General features: G+C 50.5%; 1 protein-coding gene across 2 annotated transcripts in view; it reads right to left on the bottom strand.

The window, feature by feature from the left end:
• Window positions 1-11,929, bottom strand: part of Loxhd1 (lipoxygenase homology domains 1) — a 137,723-nt gene that overhangs the window by 8,650 nt on the left and 117,144 nt on the right. For both annotated transcript variants that reach the window (XM_005356289.2, XM_005356290.2), the window contains 3 exons: window positions 7,388-7,558; window positions 2,710-2,842; window positions 1,471-1,629 (listed from right to left, as the gene is read on the bottom strand). In XM_005356289.2, the coding sequence (XP_005356346.1) occupies window positions 1,471-1,629; window positions 2,710-2,842; window positions 7,388-7,558 (463 nt within the window). The remainder of the gene's footprint in view (window positions 1-1,470; window positions 1,630-2,709; window positions 2,843-7,387; window positions 7,559-11,929) is intronic.

Raw genomic sequence — 11,929 nt, 5'->3', positions numbered from 1 at the left:
AGAGGGACAATGCACAGTGTTGGTCAATGGGATCCCTTAGATCCCCAATCAATACAAGTTAAGGCCATTGCTCTTCTTCACTCACGGAAACAAGATGGTAGACACTACTCACTATAGTCACAGGAGATGGAGCTACCTGGATGTTGATTCTGTGTGGGCAGTGACCTCCTTCCTAGGGACAGGAGGGGCTTCACTGTGGAAAGAGCAGGGACAGTTCCAGGAAGCAGCATGGTGGGAGAAAGGCCAGAAGTGGCCCTGGGTGAGATGGCCTACAAGCCATCAGGGGATGCTAGCTGTGTGGTCCCCATGTGGCTCTGCCTTACCCTACCAGGTAAACCTTGGCGTTGGCTTTCCCCACTAGGCGTCCTTTTCTTCTCAGCGTCTCCCAGGCCTTCCAGTGCCATAGAGAAGTGGTCCCAACCTTCCTAATGCTGTGACCCTTTATGTGTTCCTCATGTTGTGGTGACCCCCAGCCATAAAATTACTTTTGTTGCTACTTCATAACTATAATTTTGCTACGGTTATGAATCATAACGTAGATATCTGTGTTTTCCAACGGCGTTAGGAGACCCTATGAAAGGACAGCTCAAGCCCCACAGGTTGAGAGCCACTGCCTTAGGGTCTTTTCTGGTCTGGTGTAACAGTACCAAGTAGTTTTAACTATACCAATTGACAATTGTGGCTGTGTTGCTTAGGTTACTAAGGCAGCTCTTACTCTCTCAGAAATGGCCAAGTCTCCAAAAGACCCGGATGGCAGAAATGCAAAGCCACCAGCACCTGGAAAGTAGGTGTGGTATTGAATGCCTGGGTGGCCAGTTCTTGCCCATACAAGTCACCCTCGTTGAGAGCTCCTAAGCCTCCGCATATCAGCCTCAACTCTGTGTCATTATAGAAGGAAGGAGGGAAGGGAGGGGGGAGGGAGAAAGGAAGAAAGGAAGGAAAGAAAGAAAGCAGCAAAGAAAAGGTTCTGAGAGCTGCTGCTCTGTGCCTTTCTTGTTGTTCTGGTAAGGGAACCTTCCTGTATTGAAAGGCAGGAGACCCCCCAAGGTCACATGATCTAGTCTCCCGACTCTGGTGGCAGATACATACATAATAGTTTCAATACCTCCGTCACGGGGGTTCTCAACCTATGGGTTGCGACCCATCTGGGGGTTGAATGACACTTTCACAGGGGTCACCTAAGACCACCAGAAAACATAGATATTTACATTATGATTCATAAAAGCAGCAAAATTACAGTTATGAAGTATCAACGAAAATAAATTTATGGTTGGGGTCTCCACACCATGAGGAACTGCATTAAAGGTTGGGAACCACTGCCCTGGCCCATAACAGCTGCTTCTTCTGTCCTGCCTTACAGGTTTATATCCACGAACCAGGTAACCTTGGTCTTGGAGGACACACCTTCCCACACATTGCCCACACGCGGTTGAAGTGTCCACTGCACCCCAGGCTCAGCCCAGTACATACACATTTCCATACTCCATCTCAGTGATGGTGATGGTCTTGACGTGCCAGGCAAGTTCTCTCTTGGGGATGAATCGGTCCTCCCTGGCCAGGTGGCCCACGCAGAGGGAGGCGATGTCTCCCAAGAAGATGCTGTCAAACTCAAATGTGTCCGTGCTCCCCCTGCAGACAACCAAGACGTGATCAGTGAGCTGCCCAGGCCTAGTGATGGTGGCCAGGCCTAGTGAGGCAGGCAAACAGGGAAAACCTACTGTGTTCCAGGGTGGCATGGAAGGATCGTGCAATGCAGTAGCTAGCCTGGCATTCCGTGAGGGATTTGGGCTAGTTTTAAATCAAGACAGAGATGATGAAAAGTCCCCTCAGCTCCCGGGTTGCAGCATGTAATCACTAATCAGGCTGGAACCTGGGGGAGGCTGAGGAGCTGGCCGGGTGTGGAGCTGCAGAGGAAGAAGGAAGAACCCTCTACTAAGGGCCAAGTTTTGAAAAATCTTACGATGAGCGTAGTGGGGTGTTGGGGAATCTACCTGGATGGAATCTGAACCCATGAGGACATGGCAGTGAGGAGGCAGGGTGTGAGCAATCTCTTGGTACTAGTGTGAGGAGCACAGACTCTGTCCTCACCGGAGGGGAACTTGAATATAAGGTTGAGTAAACAGAATGGGCCGTCCTGCCAAGCTTGCGTGTTGGAACCTAGTCCCGTGTGACGGAATTTGGAGCGAGGCCTTTGGAAGGTGAGTAAGTGGTGAGGGTGGAGACTTTGTGAATGGAATCTTATAGAACAAGCCCCAGGGAGCTCCCGCACCCCGTCTGCTGCAGGAGGACACAGTGAGAGAACCCCCATCTGCAAACCAGGAGGCAAGTATCACCAAATCTGCCAGCAGCATCAAGAATCTGGGAAGGAGATTTCAGTTTTTGTAAGCCACTCTGTTTCATATGACAAATTTCTGGGCTAAGATAAAGGAGGTTGAGCGGGGGGTGGGGGGGGTGGGGATGGGGAATGGAAACTTTGTCGTTCTGGCAGGAACAGAGATGCAGTGTTCAAGCCACTAAGGCCTCCCAGGAGAAGCAGGGGAGAACTCTGGGTTGGGACGTGAGATAATACGTTCAAGGGAATTGCTGGTCTGACACACAGTAGGTACTCAACAAGTTCTTTCTGGTTAGTCCATCTGTAAACCCCTCAGTGGGGGAGATTATTGAGGTCTCTGTATTATTCTCCCCAACCCCATCAAGCACCTTCCTTACTTCCGAAAGGCCCGCTGCCTGGAAGAATTCTCCACCAGGAACTCCTTGGATCTGTTCTTCCTGCCCTCCAAGATGAGCCAGACATTCTCTCTGGTTTCGCCCCCGTTGCCAGTTTCTATGACAATCTCGTAGGCTGCAGGGAGGAGGCGGGAGAGGGTCAGCAGCAGGAAGCAGCCGCTTGCCATCAGCCAGTCCTTCCCCCTCGGGGAATTTTCTCTGGCCTTAGGCCACAGTCTAGGTGTAGGAGGCAGGTTAGCCTTGCTGATACCCAGGCACTGTAATCCGAACTGGTAACTCTGGGACTGCAGTGGGCAACCTCTTTGTTGGCAGGTATGGGAACGGCAGCCATGGGGAAGGAAGCAGATTAGGAGGGGCTCTCAAGAGATGTTGGGGCCTGGTTCTCACAGCCAATGAGGCACTAAACTAAAATGTAAGGAACCACATCCCCAGAAGCTGTAGGAAAAGAGGCAGGCCTGGCTAAGGAAGGACCCTGCGAAGACCCAGCAGGCTACGGGCCCAGAGAGCACACAGCCCCATTTCCCTCAGCCTCACAGTAGCCCCTGCTGTTCCCGACATGACTGCATAAGCCCCTCTCCACCAACCTGCATAGAAGGGATGCCAAATGTCAGGAGTACCAGACAGGTGACTAGAATTCGCTGTCTAGCTCCAGGCATCGAGCTCAACCCTGACCACCCATAAGACAGAATACAACATCACCTTAGCCAAGGGCTCCTGGAGCCAGGGTGCCGCTGGATTAGGGGAAGAGCTGTTTTCATGCCTTCTCCTATCTCAGCTCCTAGTGCTTGCTCTAGCCTCTGAGCTCCTCCACGCGCCCTCTCTCCACCTGAACGTGTCCGCTTCTTCCTCATCTCCTCCCGTTTTTTTCCATTCCGCCTTCTCAGGGCGGTGGATGCCAGTACCCTAATTAAAGTGGTAGCCCGGTCCCCACCACTCCCGGTCTGCTTTGCCTCACTGTTATTTCCTCTTATTCTCATCATCTTTAAGGACCATACACCATTTCATGTATTTATCGTGGCTTATTGTACTTCCTCCCCCTTCCCAAAGGCACACATGCCCATTAACAAATTTCCAACTGCCAACAACAGTGCCCAGCACTTGGGCACTTGGCAGGCCCTCAGTAAATATATTTTTTAATTTAATTTATTTTTATTTCATTTTAGTGGTGTTTTGTCTGCATGCATGTCTATGTACAATGTGCATGCAGTGCCCGAGGACACCAGAAAAGGGCGCTGGACCTTGCACTTACAGACGGTTGTGAGCCACCATGCGGGTGCTGGGAACTGAACTTGCCTTCTGCAAGAGCAGCAAGTGCTCTTAACTGCTGAGCAATCTCTTCAAGACCCTCCTCCCCACCCCACATTCTATACCCCACACCCTGCTGTGTGGGTAAATATTTACTGGAGGAAGGAATGAATGGCTGAGTGGGCCAAACAGAGAGCCTCCTGAGGATGGGAGCCCTTGAGCATGGCCTTGGAGGACAGCTGTGACTAAGGAGTAGGGGAGAGGGTGGAGGGATGCTTCCAGGCAGAGGGAAGAACGTGAGTGAAGGCATGGCATGTGATCCAGCCCACGGATGGCGCCAGCATACAGGAGTCCACGTCAAACGCTTGTCTGAGATGGCCCTTATACAGATAGAATAAACGGATGGGCAGTCTTGAGACAAGAACAACAGAAACACCTGACAGCCATAGAAAAATACAGGGGAGGGCAGTGTGCTTCCGGTTGGCATGCAAATTTTACTGCCTCCTTCCCCTTGTCAGGACTCTTATCCACCCGGGAGCTCCCTACCACATGCTGGGATGGGCAGAGTTTCTCTCCCGGACATGTCCTGTCCTTCTCTGAGGCTATTCAGCAGGAAGAATTCAGGCTGGCACTGCCAGCAGCCAGCTTCCTGGGGTTCAGGGAAACTGGCACTAACATTCTGGAGGAAATCAAGCTGAGAAGAGAGAGTCACCCTAACACCAGTGGCACCTCTGGGGACAGCAGAGTTGGAGCCAGAGCCACCTCAGGTTTCCAAGTTCTGGGAGCAAACACATTTCCTGAATCCAGTATGTGCCACGCAGAGTCCTTGACCACTCCCAGAAGCTTCCATCAGGCCTATCAGAGGACGGAGGCTTCAAGAACACAATGAATGATGGATTCTACCACCCGGCAGAGCAGTGAGTGTTCTGTCCCCAGAGACTGGCCAGCAGAGGAACACACTGGAGCTGGAAGCAGTGCAGACAAAGCAAACCTAAAGGGTGTTGAGAGTAGCAGACAGGAAAACGAAAGGCTGGAAAGGCAAAGGCCCCCTTCAGCTCGAGGGCGTTCCAGCAGGAGAGACGTGTGTTCTCCTAGGTGTGTGTGTGTGCACACTCGCACACATGAGCATGCACTTTCGCTGTTTAAGCCAGACCCTGGAAAAAACACAACGCGACGCCTGAAGCCTTGACCTTGGGATTATACGTGAAGAGTGTTGGCAGCTCTTGGCTCTGGGTGAATGTTGGAGTTGCCTGCAGAGGTGAATGTTCAGAGATGGCTGGAGCAGTTTCAGAGAATTGGAGATGAAGCCTGGAAAGAGGAAGCTGGCTGATATGGGCTGATATGATAATAGATCAGCAGCACCAGCTAAGCCCAATAGGAAGAAGGCATCCTACAGCCATGCAGTGGGCCTTGCAAAACCTTTCCTTAATTTCTGACACAGAGGTATAAATTACATCCTGACTTCTCTTTAGCGTAGATGTGGGGTGTCCAGGGCTCAATGAGAATGTGATATAGAATTCCTTCACACCAAGGAGACTTTGTTCAAGACCAAGGGGCTGTTTAGATTCATAGACTGGGTGCCCAAAATGACCGCAGGGTCACCAGCAGGAAAACTTGGGAGGGAATGGGAATGTCCTCTGAAGTCAGAGTGAGGCATACTTCTGACTGCCCAGGGTGGATTTGTCTCGACCTTAAATAGAGGCAGATGAGAGTTGGGACCGAGTTCAGTGGGTGAGACCTCCAGGACCAGCTGGCACCGGGGAACAAGGGTGTGGCTACCTGTCTGTCCCCAGGTGAGCAGTGCAGGTTTCCATGACGCTTCCTGCACAGTCACTACAGTGACAGGTGGGGCCGGGCCCTCTCCTGGCTCCCTGCTTCTGCTCTCCTACTTTCTGCATCCGCAGAACTCACTCCACCCCCAACAGCCCGAATCCTGCAAGTAATGGCAGCCATTTGGCTGTTCGGAAATCTGAGAGGGAGAGTTGGCAACGGAGACGGGCTTCGTGGAGTATTCCTCGCCTAAACACCGATGGTCTGAGCAGTCCCCAGTGCTCATCCTGACATTAGTCAGGAGCTTAAGCTCCCCCTCTGCGTGTCTCTCAAGGCTCTGTGTGAAGAGAGTGCCGCTTCCATTCACCCAGCATCCGTTCATTGAGCCCCAAGGTCCACAGCACTGCAGAGGGGGACACACATGAGTGACACTGCCCTGGATCTGTGTAGGTCACAAAGCAAGGTATATCACCCACAGCATCCAAAACAAAACTGGGCACCCAATAACCCTTAGAAAGTCCAATTGCAGAAGCAGAGAACGCATCCTCTAAACAGGTCGTAAGTTCTCTGTCTTACAGAAGACTCAGTGAAGGAGAGCTCTGTTTCCCTCTGAGAGAGTGTTCATCAATGTTCACACAATCTCCACTGCCCCTCAAGACAGCTAGGTCAACCATGGGGCAGTGTGGATGGCCTGGCAGAGATGGCAGGTAGTGTCCAAGTCAAGATGCCGACTTCTCTCTCAAGTGTATAGTGGTCATGATGCCAAAAGATGCCCAGCCAGGGCACGGTTCTCAGGTCCCCTTGCATCTGGTAGAGTCATGAGACTAGTTCTCCCAAACAAAACATGGGTTAGCATGCCAAGACGGCAGGGAGAGGGCCTTTGAGTTTCCTTTTTGCCAGAAATGTGGAAGCCACATCTTAGAAACGGCGAAGACACAGGTGGAAAGAGTTGAGGCCCCTACATCACACCACGGAAGACAGCTCGCCTGACTCGCACACTGGACTCCACACTGGAGAACTGAGAAGGAAACTCTGCTATAAAGAGGCTGAGAAGTTGTTGGGGGGGGGGCTGCCTTAATAACTGGTTAAAAAATCCCTTCTTTATTGGGATCTGCCTCTGGTGAGCTTTCCTCTCATCACCAGGCCCAGATGCTGCCCTGGTATTATAGAAATGTCTTCTAAAGTGTTGATGGCTGTTCACCTCAGGAACTGACCACTCATTCTTTCTCTGCATCTTCCATGGGAGGGGGTGGCTGGTGGGAACCCTTGCTCTCCCTGACTTCTGTTTCTAGAAACTCCAGGTTGACAGGCATCATCACACTCGCCAGTCAGAACCATTCATGACGTAAAAATAGCCTGAGAGAGCGTCACAGCTGCCCTGCCTGGCCCTGGGGTCAGCTACAGCCTGTCTTCAGTGGGGTTTCCTTCGCTAGTACCTGTGATTCAGGGCCACGAGTGTCTTAGCAGTTCTAATAATCCACTCTTGGGGAGTTTATGGAGGAATTTCCCCTGCAGACACATAGACCCATTCCATTCTCTACCTGCTCTCCCATACACCCCCGTCCTGTTTGAGCTAACCCCTCCTCAACTAGAAAAGTCAGCCCTGAGGTCACAGGGGCTGGGCCCACACAGTCCCACCACGTACTGGTCTCTTCCAGCTCCTCACGGATCTCATTGTTGGCACATGCGAAGTCGCGGACGGTTTGTCTGTCACCCTCACTCTTGGACAGCCAGCAGTCACACTGGAAGCGGAAAGTCTCATCACGGGAGTTGTCCTTCACGTCAACATAGCTCAGGTGCCAGCCGGGAAATATTCCTGCGGAAGAGAGCACTGGGAGTGGGAAGTGCCCCCTCTCCCTGTCAAGACCTCCCTTCTTCCATCCATAACTGTGTGGCCCTGGACAAACTCCTTGTCCTCTCTGTGGTCTGGCACCCTTGTTGATGGAGTGACTAGTTGGATTAGGTGGCTTTAAGTACTCCTCCAACCTGAGGAACACAGGGGTCTTTGCAAAACGCTTAGAGGACTTATGCATCAGATTTCAGTTGTGGGCTCCAGGAAACTGCCATACCTTCCTCCTGCAAACTTCTTCCACTGAGAATCTGTTCACCATGGCTATTTCACTAAGGGACAAGGCTTGTTGCTTCTATCTGATTTATGATGGAGGTTTTCTAGACCTTTCGGGAGCCCCTTAACTGAAGGATGGATTCTGCTGCTTCCTGATCTGTGTTCTCCAAACTCCTGTCAATGACCCCATGCATCAGTTCAGGTATTAGCTCCACCAGGAACCCTTCCCCGATGTTCCTCATCACTCTAGAGGCTACATCAAGAGTCCCCCATTCTCCGTGGTACCCTGCACCTATCTTGGCTACACATGTTCAGATTTGTGTTGCTCTTACTTACATGTGTCTCTTCCCTGTGACCAGGGATGTGCATGCACAGACCGAGTCTTGGTAGGGTTTTTAGTGCTCAGTCTAAATGGGCAGATCACTGGCTGCTCCATGAATGCAGAGTGAATAACTAGGGTTTGCGCTGGGGGTTCTTGGCTGACTTGTTCAGCAGTCATTGAAGGCCCCAGAAGCTGCCATTTTCGGGGATGTGTTCCTGAATTTGACACATCTTGGGCTGATGAGCACGGAGCTGCTCTGTTGTAACTGGCAGGGCTTTTCTCAGAAGTGTCCCCACCACTTCTGAGCTGGCGTGTGGGCCAGTGTGGGTTTGCTTTGACAGCCATGTGTGACTTTACCACTGTTTCCGTCACTCTCTAACTCAAGCTCACTGAGAGCGTGGAGCATCACAGGTCCCACAGAGAGAGCAACCGCAGGGCTTTGGCAGGCTGTACCATAATGTTTGCTACTCACAACTGGTCCACAAAGCAGTCCCACAAGCGGCACACAGCTGGGTTCTACTCCCACACCCCTGCCTCTCAGGACACCTAGAGCTCTGAGGCAGTTCCACAGTTACAAAGAAACCTTTCTCTCAGATCAGATACCATTCCAAAGTAACATCTCTAGAGCTCCTGCTTCTGTTCCCAAGAGTATATCAAATAATTATAGATTTCAGGATGTGGATGTTACATTCATGGGTGGGATGCATATGCTGGCATTATTCAAATTTTCAAAAATATTGTTTGAGAATCTCATATATAAGCATACAGGGTTTTGATCAAATCTGCCCCATCCCCTGCATTGCAATCGTTCTCATGTTCCCTCTCCAGAGTTCTCACCACATTTCCCTCCCACTTCATATATTCTTTCAGAAACCCACTGAGCCTGCTTAGTGCTGCCACTATGCTACGTGCTGGAACAAGGGTAGCCTGATCAGGGGCTCAATCTGAAGCTGGCTCTCTTCCCCCTAGCACCCACCAATTGGTAGTAGCTCTGGAGCTGGGAATTTGTAAGCCCCTCCCCATGCATGCTGGGATTTAGGCTGACTTGCTCTTATGCTGGTCCTCTGTGTAAAGCCACGGCCCTGTGAGTTGACATGTGCAACACCCTTGCCACGTTCATAAGACACCATTTCACAGAAGCCTTCATAAGACACTATTCCACGTTCATAAGACACTATTTCCCAGAAGCCTTCATAAGACACTATTTCCCAGAAGCCTTCATAAGATACTATTTCACAGAAGCTTTCATAAGATACTATTCCACGTTCATAAGATACTATTTCACAGAAGCCTTCTGCTGCCTCCGGCTCTTACAACCTTCCTTCTTCATCTTCGTGACAATCCCTGTGCCTCAGAAGTTAGGGTGTGTGGCATAGATGTCACACTAAAGCTTGAGGACTCCACGTATTCTCTGTGCTTTGACTGGTTATTAGTGTCTGTACTATTAGCATGTAAAAAGACGCTTCTCTGATGAAGGCTGAGTGATGTACTAATCCATTTGTATAAAGGTAACTGTGGAGGGGGGCAGTTTAATACTGTGTCCATTAAGCTGAATTCTCCCCTGGGGCCTTTTGCCTGCCCAGCCGTGGGTTCGTGGCCCGGTTCACAGTATAAGCTATCAGTTCTGTCTTGCGGAATAGGTCTTAGAACTAATCATAAAGCAGTTGGTTATCCTCAAAACACTTGTGCCAATTTTGTAGCAATGGGCATAGCATGCCAGTCTAGTCATTGTTGTGGCCTTTCAGAACCATAGCTGGGTAAGACTGCTGTTGACTTTTCTCTCCCAACATAGCACCTCTGGCGCTATGGAAGCTAACCAGCAGGGAGGAAGGCTCCAGCTTAGAATCATACTGATTTCTCTGGGCCTTCTATGACTCAAGTATATGGTGTCTTCAAAGTAAAATCATTGCATCAAATTAGCAATGGCAATAGTTTGCATGGTTTTATGGATTTGTGAAACCCCCAGCCCAGAGTTGGCACTCGGCTTTGTGCTTCATAGCCTATGACATCTGGAGAGGCATTACTCCCTGGTACAAGGTGGCTCCATTTAGACTCCCTTTATAAGCTGTGCATCTATTTTAAGAAGCTCCTACAGCTGTAGGTTTCATATGTCTTTTACAAAGGTCTTTGGTGTTGTTTATGTCTCACTGTATTTCTTCCTTTCTTTTTTTGTGAAATCAGATCTTCACTGAAGAAGGAGTGAGGTGTAAAACTCTGTCACATCAGGCAGCCGTGAGGTGAGTTAGCTTATTCGTGAACTCCCTTTGTACTTGATAAATCTTTCTAGCCTTTCTACAAGCTAGGGCCCATCCCACCTGTAGGTTTACAGATTGGCCGCATGCTGGAGGTGGTTCCTGTTAGCCATGAAGCTGACCACGGAATTACGAGCCTCCATGCGTGCAGCACTGGAGTGATGGAGAGCCTCTCAGTAGAACACAAAAGGGAGGCACAGGCAGAGAAGACACATTGCTGGCTGGCTTGAAAGAGATCCACATGGAAGAGAAGCTGGGCTTTCCCTCACCTTGTGCTCGGCCATGAGTAGTGTGTGTGTGTGTGTGGGGGGGGGTCATCTCAGCCTCACCCAGTTCCCTTTTGCTGTTAGAACTCAGCAGTGCAACTCTTTCCCCTAAACCAAGACTAATCCCCAACTCCCTTTACATAAAAGAAGCCTCCTTGTATTCTCTGTTGATTTTCTTGCCTTGCTTTGGAAATGTTGAGTGTGTCGGACAGAGTCTAATGCCCATCTGATGACCCTAGGTACCTGGTGGACCAATAGGGAATCGCCTGGAACTAACTGTTAGAAAGCTCACTTCTTGCCAAGTCCCTCTCTTTTTTGGGGGGGGGGTTTCGAGACAGGGTTTCTCTGTGGCTTTGGAGCCTGTCCTGGAACTAGCTCTGTAGACCAGGCTGGTCTCGAACAAAAATGTGTAGCCCAGGCTGGCCTTGAACTCGTGATCCTCCTGCCTCTGCCTCCTTCAGCAAATACTACCGGCGTGCGCCACCACAGCCGTCCCTCTTTCGATGTCCCCATGTGTTTACACACACAGAGGAAAGGCCCCACACAGGTCCCCACAGTGGAATACAGACGCGTATCCCTTTATTAATCAGAGATGCGCCGATCCCAAAATGCTGACCTCGTCCTTGCTGCTGGATAGCCGCTGAATTCCCCAACTTTCTTCTGCATGGTGCTCTTAACAACACCCCACACACCATAATGATATTTCAAAGTCATGGGTCAGCTTTTGCCACGTCACCTCATAAACCCTCCAGAGGCTTTCTTATCAGTCCGAGAAAAAGTCCCAGGCTGCTCCCCAAGAACAGCATCCCCTTCCACACCTCTACTCTGCTACCTGAACTGCACTTCTGATACCTTGATTACCAGGATCTTGCTTACCCACTGCCTGAAGGGATGATCTCCAGGCTCCAGGTGCCAATGCTGCCTCATGGCTGAGGTCTCTGGGAAAGGGCCTCTGTTTGCAGGATTTCCCGAGGCTTCAACACTCGCTCTGTCTCCACGGGCTCACCCCTAGCTAACCTGAAGCCACTTTGTTTTCTCATTATTCTCTATCATATTGCTTGTCTTTGCCAATGAGGTTGCAAGCCCCTGAGATGAGGAGGCTGGCCTGAACTACGGTGTGCTATCCAGTAAAGCTTATTACACAGTGAGTCCACACCAAGTCTGAACAGGAGAGAACAGGAAGACAGCAGATGTGGTAGTTCTAGAAGAGGAATTTACAGCCTTACCTAGGAGGTAGATCTGTCCTAGTACTATTGAGTATTATACCCCAAATGTCCTAAAA

The sequence above is a fragment of the Microtus ochrogaster genome, chromosome 18, assembly GCF_000317375.1.
Source record: "Microtus ochrogaster isolate Prairie Vole_2 chromosome 18, MicOch1.0, whole genome shotgun sequence".
Classification (NCBI taxonomy): domain Eukaryota; kingdom Metazoa; phylum Chordata; class Mammalia; order Rodentia; family Cricetidae; genus Microtus; species Microtus ochrogaster.
Note: the sequence above shows the minus strand (reverse complement) of the source record. Positions and strands in the feature narration are given on the sequence as shown.